Raw genomic sequence first — 17779 nt, forward strand, 5'->3', positions numbered from 1 at the left:
AGTGTGCTCAAGACCCAGAAGCCACACAGAGTTCACTCCAACTATTAATTAAGTCCTCTATATAAGTGGCTCATGAATGTGGCAAAGATATATAATGTACTACTGTTTTATACTTCTCTAAAGAAATTGAAGTTGAAGTTGGGAACTGGACACTTCTTTGATCCTCAGCCACTATATTCTTTAGAAGTACCACTTCATTTCACAATATGCTTTATATTACAATGAGTACATTTTTCATTACAGCTTGGCAGTAGTTTCCTGGCAGTTTGGTAAAATGGTTTTGGGATAAGTAGATCTATGTTAGTTTTTTTAATTCTTCATACATAAGTTACATTTGTATAGGACCAAGGCTTGTGTCACAAAAAAAATTAATGGTAAAAAAATGAATACAGTACTAAAAGCATAATTGCTTTAAAATGTTACAGGAAAATTTGGCCAGCCCTTTCTTTATAGATGTTTATATCAAAGCAAAACCTATACAGAGAAATGCTGCAACCTGTGGAGAACAAACAGAATAATTGCAAATGCAGAAGGACATAAAGAAATAAAGCCTTAAAATGCTCCAATGGGACGGGTCACTTTTATAACTTATCTTCTCTTTTTTTAAAAATCTGCTTTGTGCTTCCAGTAAATCCTGAATTAATCTCTCGCGTGGTATTTTTGTTTCAGATCAGTCAAAAGAAGATAATAGCTCTGGTGTTATCTATGCTGTCGTGCGCAGCATGCTTAAGTCCTCAGCCATCCTCTGGTTTGCTCTCAGAGCACAGCAATGCTGCTTTTGCATTATATCCTGAAGCAAACATTCCCATGTGCTGAGTCTGCATGTGGAGACCTCACCAGTCCCCCTGTCCAGTGAGACTCTAGAACACTTTCCATCCCTCACACTGACATGACAGGGAGGGTGAAGCACAGCAGCCTCGGGCTGCCTTCCGTGGCTGGGCAGTGCAAAGTCACTCTCTGACCCTGTGCCCTGGCAACTAAGAGGACACTTTCTGCCCTGGATTTGCCCGCACAGAGCCAGGCAGTAATCCACAAAAGGCTGTACTATATGCACAGCCTAAAGGTGACAGATGATTCCAACTCAGTCCTGTTTTGCTGACTCTCAGCAAGCGTAGTGACAGAAAAATAATAATCAAGGAATGCCTTCAATGGAACCGACTGTCACTCTCTACACACATGACTGCTCAGTTTTAGTGTTTGAAATGTTAGACCCATATAAAGAGAAGAGGAAGGAGAGTTGCAAAGAGAGATGTGCAAGTGGTGATATATACACACAAAGCACATGTAACAGAGAACATGTATGCAGGCAAAGGAGCTCAGTAAAAAATAAAATAAAACTATGTAGGATGAAAGAATTCGTATCGGTGGGAAAGACAAAAAAAGAAGACAGATCAAATACAGAACATGTGGATTAATAGCAAGAGAACAGTAAAAGGCAGGAGAAAGGGTGCACATATATATGGATGCAGTTAAGCAAAGAGATAGCATTAACATCCGAGAAAGACTCGCCTGCCTGCCAGAAAGAGAAAACGTGCAAGAAGGTTGCCTGAGTCACTGGTGAGCAGGGCTTCTTTTCACCCTTAACAGGTGCACACCAGAAAGAATACTAAGTGAGGCAACACAGTAGGGAGGAGAGAAGTTGCTCTTGGTGTGATATGCTCCTTCTGTGCAATTCTCAAAAGAACAGGAGCACGACCCTAAACTGAAAACGGGCGGGGGCGAAGAGGAAAACGAAGAGCGTGTGCGAGAGAGGGAAACAGGAGGCACAGGTGAATTCTCTGAGGTGAAGCATACCTGCATGCAAGCTGCAGCGAGGTACACACACACACACACACACACACACCCGTAAGCAGGTAGTCCCGCTCGCGGGCGCTCGGCCCTCAGACCGGTCTCTCACTTGTTCCTGGTGTGCCTCACAATTTCAATTGAAGGCGAGGCTGAAAGTTAACTCGGCGTGACCCGCGCGCGCGTTTGTCCAGGCGGATGGCGCGCGCGCAGGGCGGCTGCTGCTGCTGTCGCCGAAAGGAGCCGAGCGCCCCGGGCTCGGGGCAAGCCAAGGGAGCAAGCCAGCCGGTGGCCCGAAGCCGCCTTACCTCGAATAGGGGCCCGATCTTGTTCTTCTCCAGGTAGGCTTGAATCCTGTTCTGCTGGTGAGACGCCATCAGATTCAGCTGCCGCCCGGGGCGAGGGGCTGGCGTGGCCGGGTTGTTGTTGTTGCTGCTGCTGCTGCTGCTGCTTCAGCGACTCCCGAGGTCCCCTTTTGCTCTGAAGCAAAAAGAGGAGGGGGGGGAAAGGAGGCGGCGGGACAGAGACGGAGAGACCGGCGTGGAGAGGTCCGGCGGACGGCGCAAACTCGCCTCCCTAGAAGCCAGCCCGCGCGTCAGAGCCCAGCCCAGCCCAGGCTGCGAGGCGGGAAAAGGCTGGGGTCTCTCGCTCCATGGAGCGCCGGGTGCTTGGAGGGAGGCGGCGGGAGCAGCCCTTGCGCGAGCGCTGCCTAGCTGCTCGACAGACACTCGCTCCTTGGTTACAGGGAGCGGAGCCGCGGCTCCTGCTGAAGCCGCCTCGCCAAGCTTCGCCTCCCTAGCGACAGCGCCTCTCGCAAAGCCAATGGCAACGGCGCTGCTCTTTCCCAAGCGCGGCCAGACGGGGGAGCCGCTTCCCTCGCAAAGGAGGAAAGCCGTTTCCTAGGCGGCGTGGCGTCTCCCGCCCCCGGTGGAAAAATGTGGGGAAGCCACGGAGGGGCTGCGGGAAGAGGGCGCGCGGTGGGGTGGCATGCACGGAGGAGGGCGCTTGCGAGTCTAAAACGCGTGCTTGGTGTCACTTGTGAAAACGCTTTCGGACGCCAGAAACAAACCATGATACCCTTAAGTTCCAAGAGGCTCTTTCACGCGAGGTTTTTTTCTTTTCTTTACAGCCCTTTTGGCCGTTGCAGACAACCCAGGGGAAGCTACAAAGCATGGAGGGACGAACATCCCGCCTCATATTCACTCTGAATCTTATTTTATTTTATTTTTATTTTTTTGCCTATTTTGGAGGTTCTCAGATACTGAGGAGGGGTAGAAATTTTGGAGAACTATGCAAGTGTCGTAACAGTCCGTGAAGATGCATCTTCTTTAAATATGAATAATAGTCTTTAACAGATCCATGTTACTTTATTTCCCATAAATAATCACCTGTCCTCAACCATTTGCGCCACAGGGTCTTTTCAGGAGTACATGACATTTCCCCCCACATCACACAGCCCCAATAGGAATGTTTAATAGCCCTTCTGGAATACGCTGACATGAGTCCCCTGTCACACCTGAAGGGGCTGCCATCAATCACATTACTCCATTAAAAAGTCACTCCCAAGGACTATTCAAGTGTGTAGGCCTAAAACCTTTAGGGCACAGGTGGGCAAGGTACACAGTCCCTCCTGAAGAATATGATGGGGGCCACATGTCAGTTATGGGGTGGGCTCAAAGGGAAAAGGGGACGGAACAATGAATGCAACTCTTAACTTTGTAAAGTCAATTCCAGCTACACAATTGTCACCCATCCAGGTGAGCAAGAGGCAGTTTCACAGTTTCAGCACAGAAAAAGTACTCAAGGAGGGTGCAGAGGAAGGACATTCAGGAGTGTGGCCTGGAGAGCGGATGTGCGGCCCACACAGTACTGAGGGCTGCAGGCCTGGGAAGGTATGTTCACCGCCCTGGGATTCCCTACCCTAGCTTTTAAGGCTGCGGCTTTGGCAGAGGTGGCCAGTAATATTTTGACTTTGTAGGGCTGCAGTTTTTAACTTTGCCGCTTTCCTCACAATAGGACTTGCACAGCACTTAAGAAAGTGCCATTACACAGGTGCAGAGTGCAATTATCTCCTGCTCTTCCTCTAAAAAAGAGAATACCAGTTATTATTATTATTTTCAGCACATCCATGGACAGGAAAAGAGCTTCCATGTAAGAGGACCTAAATGTGGTTTTCAGGCAAGATTGACTCTATATCTCTCACTTAGAAATTAAGCCATACTGTATCAGTTTTTGAATTCATGTATTGTTTACACCTATGTATCTGTTGCTGAAAAACTATGCACATAAAATATGAGGAACACTTGCTTCTAGTTGTATGCAGTTTTCCTTGCACCCATAATATACTTAACTACAGTATTTAATATCCAGAACACTTTTTTCCTCTGAATTAAAATAACAAAGTATTCCAATCAGTAAACCACAAAAAGGAAATAACTGTTGTTTCATTTGAGTCAGGACACATCAGAGCGCATCAGAAAATATTTGCAATGCATAGCTGCCCCACAAATGTGCAGTAATAATCTCAGCTCGTGAGTAGAGTTCATTACACCAGACTAATCATAATCAACCTTTTCTTGTCTGAGATTTGGGATAATATCTTCCAAATACTAAACTAAACCATAAAAAGGCTCCTCAAAGTAGGGAACTTCTTGTTGCTTTTCTGGCTTTCAGAGAAACAACACTGAACATTCTCAGAGTCAATGTATGAATCTTATGCTAATACCACCACATAGAGCTGTTTTTGAAGCAGTCGGGACTCATCCCATGGCTGTGCTGGACACACCTCATAACAACGGATGGAGTAAGAGCTTTCCTAATAGGACAGACTTTGCACCAGTCCACTTTGTCACATCCTTTTTCTGCTTAGACACATATGAGGGAGATCTCTTTGCATTGATATACTTTTGATTAGGATTGGCTGACTGGTACAGAGAGCTGATTAGTCAAGGGAACCGGAGGTTGGCAGAAATGCCTCTATAGTTCAAAGGAAGTATATAATGTATGTGGAACAGGAAAGAGTGTGTGGCTTTGAAAGTTTGAGGAACACCTTTTTTTGATTGCTTGACATTTTTGGGAGGAGGTCTGTGCCCCAGTAGTTCTAGTGGACCAGCACCCACTGGGCAATTGGTATAGGTTGTTTTTAAAAAAATAAAATAATAATAATAATAACGCAACACAATCTCATTGTGTTCAGTGGGGCTTACTTTCAGGTACACGTCTTTGGGATTGCAGCCTTAAGGTCCCATCCAAACCCACATCCTCTTCCCAACTGGCAGAGCCACCTCCACAGCTCAGCCATTCATGGTGATGGAAACAGGAGAAGGGGCAGAACAATTTGGCCAGATCCATGTGCCAGTTCAATACTGGCACACTGATTGGATCTGGATTGGGCCTGATGCCATCAGTAGATCCCAGGCTGACTCATCTCCACCCTTGGAACGTGAGTGGAAGTGAGGGATTGGTTCCAATGAAGTGATGCTTGCATCACTCTATTGGTGGGATTCTGGCTCAGCCAGCAAAGCTGAATGGGGCAGCACCTCTGTTCAATCTAAACCCCCCATAACCAGGTCTAAGAGGTGTTTGGATTGCTCTGTTAGGGTTGGAACCAGACTTCCAGTGCAGTCCTAATCATATCTACTCACAAGTGAGTCCTGTTGAATTCAGTGGGGCTCACATCAAGGTAAGTGGGGTTAGGATTTCATGCTTAGAGTTAGTCCCATTGATTTCAGTTAATAAGCTATAAGCATAAAGTCTGGATCCAACTCTTAGTGCATTAAGTGGATTTTAGTTCTTGCAACCTTTGAAGCTTCTAAGTTGGTTGAGAGTAGAGTCTTGAGAGTAATCTTGAAAACCCAATATTCTGTCTACTGAATTACATGAGCTCCTAAACCCATTTTGTTGTGTTTTCATAAGTTGTGTCTATTCTGATGATGTCTATAGAGTTTCAGAAGTGTCTGGTGCTTCTTTGAACTGTGTGATACATTAAAAAATACTGAGGACTCGCCATTTCCGTTTATGGGGCTATAATGAACCCTCAGTCATCACAGGAAAATCAGAACTAGATTTAAAGACTTGAGTGCCTAATAAAATACGTGTTCTGCAGAAAGAATTGATTGTGTAAGCACTAGAAGAAAAAGAAATTGAAGTGATAATTTGGCTTTCTGCAAAGGACACAAACATGAAGTGCCAAGTCATTCTATTCTGATTACAAGTTGATCCATATGCTATGTATGGAACTTCTTTTTCCAGTTTCATCTGGGTATCTGAAACATATTTCATTGTATCAAGTTCAATTGCTGTAAGTAATGTAAGCAGACAATAAGGAATTCTAAAAAGAGTTTGAGGAGAATGTTGCTAAAACATAAAGACAAACAATGAAAAGGTTTTTAAATACAATGGATGTGTAGGATACATTCTTTGTCTTTTATTGAAAATTCCCTGCGTTCTTACAGAACTCTCCAACTTTGCTGTATCTTGAAAGATCAATGTTCCAAAAGGCATTTGTTAATATAAAATCACTTCAGATTATAGATTGGCGTAAACTTGCAATACAAAAAAGGTCCTCAAACAGAATTCTGAAATGACCATAAATTTCTGTTCCTTTGTCAAGGTTGATGTCATGGAGAATTGCCCAGATTAAACCTTAATCAAAGCCCATTCTTTCTCATCCAATCAAGTGTGTTCATAAATGAAACATATTTAAGCCTTCAAAACATAACTAAGATAAATGGATTGACTCCTGCCTCTTATTCTTTTCCAAATACAGAGTTGGAAGGAGCAGAAAAATATGGTAGAAGTTTTTAGATATGAAACAAAAACCCCGGTACATTCCATGGCTGATCCATTGGGTCACATCATTATGAATCAATAAAATGGATTCACATAGCACATTGCATTCAAAACTATTGGTTGTGGGCTCCATGTTAAAAAATATATAGTAGTTTGAGAGAGATTAGAGAAGATATTATGACTCTTTCCAAATTATATAGTTCTTCATAAATTATTGAGCCTTATTTCCAGATTTTTAAAGACCAGGATCTTTAGCTTTCATTTCCAGTCTCTCTTGATACCCTTCCAGCAATAAATGCCAGAAATATCAAAGAACAAGAAGATGGGGGCAAAATGGTCCCTTTATTGAAGGTGGGGTGAACTATTGGCTCAAAGGTACATTTCCCATTCAGTTTACTGAATTCACTACAGAATTGAGGCTTGGAATAGCTCTGCTAAACTTTATAGGGAGTATTTGCTCTAGCCATTTGGAGATGTTACTAAGCAAGTACCAGAGTTTGAGGTTTCTGCCCCCATTCCCCATGTAGAACCACAAAAGTTCATCTTTCATGGTTCTACATGAAGATTGGAGGCTGAAATTTGGACCTTTGGTTTTTACATAGTAGTAACCCAGCCCTCTGCATGGAGCAAATTCATACCACCTATTAAGCCACTAGAGGGGGCATGTGTACAGTTACACATTCCTGTCTACAAAATACAGTATTAGAAACTTACCATAATCAAGCATTCTGCCTTGACCAACTTTAGCTCTTGTGTTTCTCCTTATAGCAGGCCACAATTCAGAACTGCATTGCGTAATTGAAACCTGTGATGTGAGGGACTTCTTTTGTTTAGTAAGGGAATACTCTATTTATGCAGAATATATATAGACATTGATATTTTCGGGTACAGAAGAAAATGAATATTTCCTGTGCATACATTACCTATGATCATGTTCTAGGTCTACAGAAATAATAACTGACCCATTTTAGAAATGCTTAATTGTGCACTTAATTGTGCTAGTAGTACACAGCCTTGAAAAATGAATAGTGAGTATTCAAGGCTCAGCTTGCAGATCATTCAGAAATATATTACTTCAGAGTTTGCTATTTTCCCCCACATCAGATCACATTACAATTCTATGTGCTAGCAAATAAGTGTTTATAATGAAATACTTAATTTGGACACTAGTGTATCATTATAACCCCATTCTCTGGTCCATGGGGTCACGAAGAGTCGGACACGACTAAACGACTAAACAGCAACAAGTATAATTATAACACGAAAGTAATCTGCCAAGATTTTAAACTGGTCTTTGTTCTTTTCACTGATTCTATCCCAAAGGTTCAAGAAAAAAACCCCTGCCCCACTTCACGTGCCAATGCAGATCAGAAGTTCCTGCAGGTACTATTTCATTTTTTTTAATGCTACAATTACTAATTGCATGAATATTCTATACCTCTTTTTCCCCTTAAGAGTGTAAGAATTATTGCCAATGGCTTTCTTGCTGGTTTCATTTTATTTGTACCAATAAAGCAGAATGTGGATTAATTACTGTTTTAACAAGGTTTGAGAATTGGAATTAATTATTAGTTCTTTGCAGGCAGATTTCATAGCAACATGATACACAGTTTCTAATAAATTTAGAATGAAATCAGCTTTTATGTTTTTTTACTGAGGCACTCTATTTAGTCAGCCCATCTGACAGGGTTCAGAGTTATATGTCCGTCTCCCTAATAAAGAATGAAAAAGTTGAGTTTCTCCTCAATTCTTTTTTCCCTGCTGAACTCGGGCATGCATGTTTTATTGCGTCACGAAGGTCTCTTGCTCAGTTTTAAAGTACTTCATTTAAATCATGAATGGGGAACTATCAGGACCAGGAGTCAAATGCTGTCCTCAGAGCCTCTCTCGCTGCTCCTCAGAATCCTCCTCTGCCACTCCCTTGACTGGTTTTGCTTAGCTGGAATGTGTTCTTGAACTGTGATCATGTCTGTTGCTTGCTTGGCTGGGGATGGAGCACTAAGTGTGGGGATGTAGAAACCTGTGATGTTTTTGTGGCTGTCATATAGCCTGTTATGCACAGATCAAACTCTGTCCATGTCCACCCTGGCATGCAACCCTGGAAGGTTGCCCATGACAGAAGTGGACCTCAGGCTAAAAAACTTCCCGCACTCCTGATTTCGTGCTTAAAGTCTGTACATACCTATGCAGATGGATTAACTGAGATAGGTACTTAAGGAAACAACAACTGTAGCACGTATGGCATTATAAGAGGGATACTGTAGGTGTATTTTTGGATTTGATTATTGATGCTAAATTCAGAGATAGCTAGAAAAAATGAATAGGTAGGCCTGTTAATATTTTTATAGTGAAAGGGACAAAATGCACCAGCTGAGATAGCATTTGGAAAAAAATGGGCAAAAATTAATGGAAGAAGAAGAAACATATGAATTACTAGTTTAACTATAAAATGAAAAATGGGAGCAATGATGTGTAGGAATTATGCAGGGCAGAACAGATTTGTCTGCTTCAAGGGTAGGGAAAATATAATGGAATAGGGAAAATAAAATAGTGGGCTTGGTTATATGATTATTGTCAAGAGCTCTGCATGATGCAGTGCTGTCAGTCAAAATAGCAGGGGATAGGGATAAAAGATTTGGTAACTGAGCTATGCTTACAAAGAAAGCGGGGGGAAATGGATGAGGTGACTGCCTGACACTAAAATCATACGGAATTTTATATCATGGGACGAATATATTTTCTCCTTGAAAGACTGATTAGAACTATAACAATATGGGTGGCTTTCAAGTAAGCTTTGGAAAATTTGTCTATGTTCTAAAATATAGTGTGGAAAGCTTCTGCTTCAATAAGCTTCTGGCATCTGTTAATAAAAAGGTCAACAAACTGAGCTTCGGTACAGGGGATTATTATTAATAATATTTATTTGTATAACAGTATTTTATTTGGAACTTGATCGTCTATAGGCCCAGGTGACCCCAAAGTAGATTACAGTGATCCTCAGAACAAAATACATAAAATCATAATTTTTACTGTTTATTATTATTTAAGTGTTTACACTATACAAAAATAGGAAACAAATCTGTCACATTTGGATGACTTATCAATCACAAAATCAGTTTTTCTGAAAGCTTATTTTTTTTATCACAGAACGGTTCACTGCCGTGGTTATCTAAAAAAAACACCAGGCAATTCTGTGAAAACCTAGGGATTGATTGATTGATTGATTGATTGAATTTATACACCACCCTATACCTGGAGGTCTCAGAGTGGTTCACAGAATAAAATCAAAATATAAAACCACTCAATACATAATCAAAATAAAAGCAACAACCCAATAACCCCTCCCCCCCAAAAAATCCCACATTTTAAAAGGGTGTAGGATGTCAATCAAATCAACCAAAGGCCTGGTTAAAAAGGAACATTTTTGCCTGGCGCCTAAAGGTGTGTAATGAAGGTGCCAGGTGAACTTGGCGTTTTCAACAGATGAGGAACCAACTGCAGAGAAGGCCCATTCTCGTGTTGCCACCCTCCAGACCTCTCAAGGAGGAGGCTGATGAAGAAGGGACTCAGAAGATGATCTCAGGGTCCGGGTAGGTTCATATGGAAAGAGGTGGTCCTTGAAGTATTGTGGTCCTGAGCCATTTAACACTTTATAGGTCAAAACCAACACTTTGAATTGGGCCTGGAAGCTAATTGGTAGCCAGGGCAGTCTAACCAGGATCGGTGTAATATGCTCACACCATCTTGCTCTGGTGAGCAACCTGGCCTGAATTTTGCACTAGCTGAAGTTTCCGAACCATCTTCAGAGGCATCCCAACATATAATGCATTGCAGTAATCTAACCTTGAGGTGACCAGAGCATAGACAACAGTAGTTAGGCTATCCCTGTCCAGATAGGGGCGTAGCCAAAGCTGGTGGAAGACACTCTGGGCCACTGAGGCCACCTGAGCCTTGAGCAACAGCAAAGGATAAAGGAGTACCCCCAAGCTATGAACCTGCTCCTTCAGAGGAAGTGTAACTCCATCAAGAGCAGGCAATCTTCCACCTATCCGGCCTAGAGAACCACTCAGTAACAGGGCCTCAGTCTTATCTGGATTGAGTTTCAGTTTGTTGGCTCTCGTCCAGTCCATTACCGAGTCAAGACACTGGTCTAGCACTTCCACTGCCTCACCTGCAGATGTAAAAGAGAAATAGAGCTGAGTGTCATCAGCATACTGCTGACAACATACTCCAAACCTCCAGACACCCCCCCCCCCAGCGATTTCATGCAGATGTTAAACAACGTTGGGGATAGGATTGATTCCCACATTGCAGAACCCCACATTGAAGGTTCCACAGGACCTTCTCCAAGCAACACCCTCAGGGAATGACCATACAAGTAGGACTGGAACCACCTCAAAGCGGTGCCACCCACCCCTAGTTCGGATAGTCGCTTCAGAAGGATGCCATGGTTGATGGTGTTGAAAGCCACTGATAAAGTAATTGCTTGGTCAGAAGTTCACTAAAAATTGGGGCTGGCAGGCATGTCTGGGATGCCTGATTCAGCCTGAGAACTGTATCTTTAAAGTTTAGGGACTATAAAGAAGGTGGTCCTTAAGTTATCTTTTCCCAAACTTTGTAGAGCTTTAAAAGTTAATATAAGCACAGTGAAATTCACCTATAAATGAACTGCTTGTGTAGTTTTTTTAAGAACACTTGACATCCATTTTCTGTGATAAGATCCAGCAGCAGCAGCAGCATCCTGGCCTCTGTATTCTTGGCTTTTAAAAATACCTCCCTCCCCTCCTTTCTCTCCCTTGCTTCCAACCCAGCAAACAGGAGCCAGTGAAGACAGCTCATTCCAGTCAGCTGGCCTAAAGCCAAAATACATTCCTCAATGGACTGGCCAAAGATAGCAGGGAGAAAAAACCAAGACCTTTACTCTCACAGTAATGAGACTTTGTTGCTGTCCCAGATATATTATTCTAATCACTTCTGTTTTGTACTAACTTAACATTAAATCTCTTCTGCTGTGCTGCTACCCTTTCTTCCACTCTGGATTGAAGAGACCCTTTTGGAGCTTTCAGTCTACTTGGGATTTCTCCTAGTTTACCCTTATCTGCAAAGTTGGCTTCCTCGTCATCTACTTTTATTTCATATAATTCATGGGGGAAAATCACTGGGGTGCCAACAGATATTCTTCAGGGCCCATAATGTTTATCATGGACTCTTAGAATTGTATAGTTGGAAGGGACCCCAAGGGTCACCTAACCCCCAGCAAGGCAGAAATCTCAACACATGGTCTCCCATCCAATTTGAAACCATTCTGGATGCTGCTTAGCTTTGCAAATGTGCTAGTAGTTTTATTGCAGCACCACACTTTTGTCCATAGGAAAACTATCTACTTGTCCTTTCTCCTCCTTATTTTTTTTAACCCATTAAGGATCCTTAATGAAATCTGCCATCTTATGCAGCTACTGAATATTTTGGGGGTAACAGACTTACCAAAAGCTTTTTGCCAAAGTCACACAAATGTAAGAATAGGCTAAAATCATGTACAACATTCATGCATAAATAGAACATTTGTTTTCCATCCCCCAAATTGCAGTACAGTGAGGACATGTGGTACAACTAAACATTTCCCACCATTTGATATCAGTGCTGCTCCACTGTCGTATGAAAAGGGAAACATTTCCATTTCTGTAGTGTATCTTCAGAATGCAGAGTATATTTTCTGTGTGTGCCCATGAAAAACCTCTTGTTAATCAGGAGGTCAAGAAGTTATATTTGAAGATGATAAAGACTTCAGTACTTTCATCTTCAAGAATTTCAATTATTGCATATGTAAATATTTGGCATAATAATAAAATTATGGAATACTAGATTTTTCTGATGGAAATATAGTTGTGCCAGGCATAGTGAAACACATTGCTGTCACTGGCTGCTTTGGGCATAAGTATGTAAGGATTCCATTTGAGAGATCTGGAAGCAAGTCTTTTCGTTTCTATAGACAATTCTCCCATGCACAGATATTTGTAGGGCTTTCAAGACAGGCCCAGAATTTTGTCAAACCTCCTGACATTCTTGCATTTCCCTTAGTTTTTCCTCTGTCCCTCTGTTTCACTCTCTTGCTATCCTTAGCTAAGCTGCAGAGTGAGTCTATGTTGGCAAAGAGTCATATACATGCAGATGATTTGGGTCTCGCTGTAAAGCTGATTGCTCACAATGGCAGTTTTATACCTTAGAATCTGAGAATTCCCTTACGAGAACTACAAAATGAAAACCCCTCATTTGACAGCACTATATGCTTTAGAAAAATGCTTTGTAGGTATAGATTGCTTGGGCTTTTTGTGATGCCTTGTGCAAATGCTACTTTGCCAAGCTCTTAATCATAGCTATGAGATAGAGAAGGACACTTAAACCATCTCACCACCACCACCCTGCTTTCTATTCCTCTTTGTGAGCGTGAATAATTGTTTAGTGCTACATTTACACTAATATATTTATAATAATGAGTGTGTTTCCTGTGAACAAAGATTTGCAAACTCATTTAATATCCTGGTTAAGGGGAGAACTCTAGTTAATCATGGTAAGCTTCAGTGTAAATGTCATGATACCAATTCACAATTAAAGCTGACAACAGAAGGGAGGGAAGGAACTCATGCCAGAGAGGACAGAAAGAACAGTTAAGAAATCAACACAATTATATCCATTTTTATTATTCTGATGTGTGTTGGAAGCCGCCCAGAGTGGCTGGGGCAAATGGGTAGGGTATAAATAAACATTTTATTATTTATTATTTATCTGTACTTACTATACAAAAAACAAGGTATGTGGAAAGAAGTTTATTTAAAATTTTATGGGCTTCGAATGATGAAGGAATAATCTGATGTGTTTTCAGAAACGCCTTTGCTGCAGTGTGTGTAAATCCAGTGGTTATTTTGTATAGAGAAGACTGGAACAAGTAATACATATGCTAAGGATAGCCATAAAATAAATTTAAGACTACTATAAATATCTTTTGAAAATCATAGTATGTCCCCAGAAATATATGCACAGATATTTCAGAGATGAAAGTATTATATCAAGAATTACAATCAATGGAAGTAGATGAGACAGCTCAGTGATAAAAACCACAATCCCAGAAACAATTCTGAAATCCAGCCAGTTGTACTAATACAAGTGTGGCCTACAAAAAAAGTGGCAATGTGGACTGCTCCCAGTCAGAGTTCTAGTTAGTTAGCTAGCTATGCTCTCCCCCACGATTTCATAGCTGTCAAGTGTCCCTTATTTGAAGGGACAGTCCCTTATTCCAGCGCCATGTCCCTCTGCTGTCCCTTATTGATGGATGTCCCTTAAATGACCCTTAAATGATGTCCCTTAAATTTCAAAGGAAGCAGCTCCTCTCCCTCCCTCCCTGCCGGCCAGGGAGGAGGGAGGCTCCAACTGTGTGGCTTGGCTGTGTTGCTCACCCAATAAGTAGTCTAAGAACGAATGGGGGGTGGAGCTTGCATGCCTTGTGTGTGGCTAGTTAATGCAAGCTGAGGGGGTTTTTGAATGCTGGACGCCATTTTGTTGCACGTGCTGCTGCAAACTTTGCAGTGCAAAGCCAGGCCGGGGAGCCATCTTTAGTTGAGGCTGCATAGGCCTTGTGGTGCATGTGATTCAGATTCTATTCAGTTGAACCTCTGGTTACAAAGTTGGTTGGACAGTGTTCTCGAAGCTACCAGCATGAGTTTGACCAGACTGCAGGAGGACAGGAAGACTGGAGTGCCTGGAACAGGTGAGGCTGCAGGTCCCTTATTTTGGCTGCTGATCCCTTATTTTCAAGGCTGCTGGTCCCTTATTTTCAAATCTGTAAGTTGACAGCTATGCATGATATGCCACTCCATTCCCACTCCCATCTGGTTTTTGAGGGGTTTTTTCTTTCAGCATTCCATGCTTACTGAGCATGTTTGATAATAGTAGTAGTAGCAGTAGTAGTAATAATAAAATAATAATAATAATAATAATAATAATAATAATAATAATAATAATAACAACAACAACTTATTATTTATACCCTGCCATCTGGCTGGATTTCCCCAGCCACTCTGGGCGGCTCCCAACAGAGTATTAAAAGCACAATAAAACATCAAACATTAAAAACATCCCTAAACAGGGCTGCCTTCAGATGTCTTCTAAAAGTCAGATAGTTGTTTATTTCCTTGACATCTGATGGGAAGGCGTTCCACAAGGCGGGCGCCACTACTGAGAAGGCCCTCTGCCAGGTTCCCTGTAACTTCATTAGGCTTTTAGGGTGGTTCCCCCTTTAAGGTCCCCCCCCCAAAGGGTTTTTTATACTTATGCAAACCTTGGAATTCTCCCATGCCTGCTTCTATTTCCCTCCTGTGCATCAATGGTGCCATTTTGTACCACCTCTGAACTTTACAGTGGTACCTCTAGTTACGAACTTAATTCATTCCGGAGGTCTGTTCTTAAACTGAAAGTGTTCTTAACTAGAGGTGTGCTTTCACTAATGGGCCTCTTGCTGCCACCGCACCACCGGCACACGATTTCCATTCTCATCCTGGGGCAAAGTTCTCAACTCAAGGTAACTCTTCCAGGTTAGCGGAGTTTGTAACATGAGGTGTTTGTAACTCGAGGTACCACTGTATTTCCAAAGGAAGAGGAAGTGATTATCAGAAGTTTAACCATGTTCCCTCGTAATACTGGGAGAGTAGGTAATGAAAGTGTAGGTGAAATTCAGTTTTGGTAACTATGGCTATACTTGCACACTAGCATCTTAATCCTATGCTTTAGCTCTGGTATATGCTTGTATGATTGGTGTGATCACACCAAGACTCTGTTAATTTCAGAGGATGTTAGCATAACAGCCACAATCAAGGAAATTTGTTTGCGCAGTTCTCACCTCCACATAGCATCGCATCAGGCTCCTTATGTAGTGAAGAAAGCAGCTTGAAAATTCATAATGAGAGGCATTAGGGAAGAGAGAGAGAGAAAAAACACCTCCTGTGGCATATATACAGTCTCTTGCATAAATGGACTCTCTGGATCATAGCCAATGTGATTTTGACTGAAGGGCAAGCATTCTTGATGAACTATGTAAATGCGCATTATATGCAGTATAAAGGCTCTTAAGAACCTTGATTGTAGAACAGCACTACCATTTCATCATCATTTAACATTTATAAAAACCTAAATTGCACTAGGATCTGTACAGGAATAAAAGTAAACAAGTTCCTGCCCACAGGATCATAATCATAACATTTCAATATGTTTCATTATAGAAGATGATGCTTTGATAACTCCTTGGGTTCATTATTCTCATTCCACCCACAAAATGGGATTTAAAACCCAGTGCTGCAAAAGCAGTATAGATAAGTTATAGAAAAATCCTATACTTGTATTATGCTGGGCCAGGGGTGATGGTGGTAAGAGATACACCACCAATATGCCAGTGGAACAGCTGCTGTATTCCCCAGCAGGGGAAGAGGAAAATGTATTACCAGGAAATACAAAAACAATGTAGACAAAGGGACGCACATCCTGGAATCTGCACCCGTCAGGGCAAACAAACAATAAGGCTCGCACACCATCAACACACAGAGGAAGCCAATGAACTTACTTCAAGACCCATTCTGTTTATCATAGAACTGTAGAGTTGGAAGGGATCCCAAGGATCATCTAGTCCAAGCCCCTGCAATGCAGAAATCTCAACTAGATCATACATGACAGATGGCCAGCCAAACTCTGCTTAAAAACCTCAATGGAAGGACACCTGAGGGAGTCCATTCCACTGTTGAACAGCTCTTACTGTCAGAAAGTTCTTCCTGATGTTTAGTTGGATTCTCCTTTCTTGTAACTTGAATCCATTGGTTTGGGTCCTGGCCTTCGTGTGACAGCCCTTTAGATCAGGCATAGGCAATGTTTTGGGGCTACAATTCCCATCATCCCTGACCACTAGTCCTGTTAGCTAGGGATCATGGGAGTTGTAGTCCCAAAACATCTGGAGGGCAGAGTTTGCCTATGCCTGCTTTAGATACTTGAAGATAGCTGTCCTATCTCCTCTTTCCCAAGCTAAACATACCCGATTCCCTCGACTGTTCCTCGTAAAACTTGGTTTCCAGACCCTTGATCATCTTGGTCACCCTCCTCTGCACATGTTCCAGCTTGTCAGTGTCATGAAGTAGTGATCCTGTGAGCAGGTATTGCTGGGTGGGGCCCCTCAGGCAGGTGGTAACAATTAGTCCCCAAAGTGGGAGTATGTGATGGGGCTGGCTGGTTGCCAGCATTCCCCAGCCCCTGTAAATCTTTGAGTTAACCTGCCAGGGGAGAGAGAGAACATGCCGTGTATTAGACTTCCTGTTTGATGATCTGTAGCTGGGGCCAGAGAAGAAGCCAATAAAGCCTGATAACCCATTCGGTGCCTGCATGTGATTGATTAGTAGCTTGGAGGGAGGACTCAAGAAAGTGACCCCCTCCTTGACAGTCAATACGCTTCTTAAATTTTGGCACCCAGAACTGGACACAGAACTCGCATGTGTGGTCTGATCATGGCAGATTTGACTGACCTGACTTGGTATTGAAGGAATGGGTTTCCCGAGACTTCCGGGGGAGGCGCCTCCGGAAATGGCAGAATTCCTCTGACCGGGAGGAATCTGCTCCGTGGAAATCTGGGTCTGGCCGCCACGGCGAAGGCGGAGACCCGTTAAAATCACAGGCGGGAGAAGCCTGTGAACGTGGGATTCGGCGGGCACCTTTTGCGCCTCCCCCACTTGCGGGGAACCCCGGTTTTAGGGGCTCCGGAGCAACGTGGGGTGAGCGGCGCGGTGCATCGAATCATCTGCTTCTTCCACGGAGCGAAGCCGCATAGCTGTTGCCGGAGAGCGCTGACCTTTTCCTGTGGACAATTTGACTTTAAAGTAATTACCTGTGAGTAGAGCTGAAACGGAAGAATTGGATTTCTAAAAGTTTAATTTGGTATCGTAACGGGGAGGTTCAAAACAGGAAGTCTGCCTTCCCTTTTTGTAAATAGACTGAGGCAATGAAGTTGCAAGCTGGAGTCTTGAAAGGTCTTTTGTAAAAGATCAAATTTCCAACGGTAAAGAACATTAAACCCCCTCTTGGAGGCAGGAGAAGAGAGGGGGAAGTTGCGGACTGAGTACGCGTGCGGGAGAGAGCCAAGAGGCTTAAAACACTGCCGCTCTGACCCTGGAAACGG

At 42.7% G+C, this 17779-nt stretch overlaps 3 protein-coding genes across 9 annotated transcripts in view; 2 read left to right on the plus strand and 1 right to left on the minus strand.

Moving 5' to 3' along the window:
- LOC308481252 (uncharacterized protein C8orf34 homolog) overlaps window positions 1-2717 on the minus strand; it is an 88820-nt gene extending 86103 nt beyond the window's left edge. Inside the window, exon 1 of one of the 3 annotated variants that reach the window (XM_081013431.1) lies at window positions 2094-2715. In XM_081013431.1, the coding sequence (XP_080869557.1) occupies window positions 2094-2162 (69 nt within the window). In that variant the 5' untranslated portion in view covers window positions 2163-2715. Of the gene's footprint in view, window positions 1-1794; window positions 1816-2093 lie in introns of those variants that run through there. The other 2 variants (XM_081013430.1, XM_081013432.1) reach the window with 2 other exon arrangements.
- CPA6 (carboxypeptidase A6) overlaps window positions 1-17779 on the plus strand; it is a 396768-nt gene that overhangs the window by 172872 nt on the left and 206117 nt on the right. The gene's annotated exons all lie outside the window — the stretch shown is intronic.
- LOC308481347 (uncharacterized protein) overlaps window positions 1969-17779 on the plus strand; it is an 81247-nt gene continuing 65436 nt past the window's right edge. For 4 of the 5 annotated variants that reach the window (XM_081013686.1, XM_081013687.1, XM_081013688.1 and 1 more), the window contains exons 1-2: window positions 1969-2126; window positions 7900-7959. In XM_081013686.1, the coding sequence (XP_080869812.1) occupies window positions 1984-2126; window positions 7900-7959 (203 nt within the window). In that variant the 5' untranslated portion in view covers window positions 1969-1983. The remainder of the gene's footprint in view (window positions 2127-7899; window positions 7960-17779) is intronic. The other variant, XR_013988573.1, reaches the window with a different exon arrangement.

The sequence above is a fragment of the Podarcis pityusensis genome, assembly GCF_964106645.2.
Source record: "Podarcis pityusensis genome assembly, chromosome: 7".
NCBI classification, from domain to species: Eukaryota; Metazoa; Chordata; class Lepidosauria; order Squamata; family Lacertidae; genus Podarcis; species Podarcis pityusensis.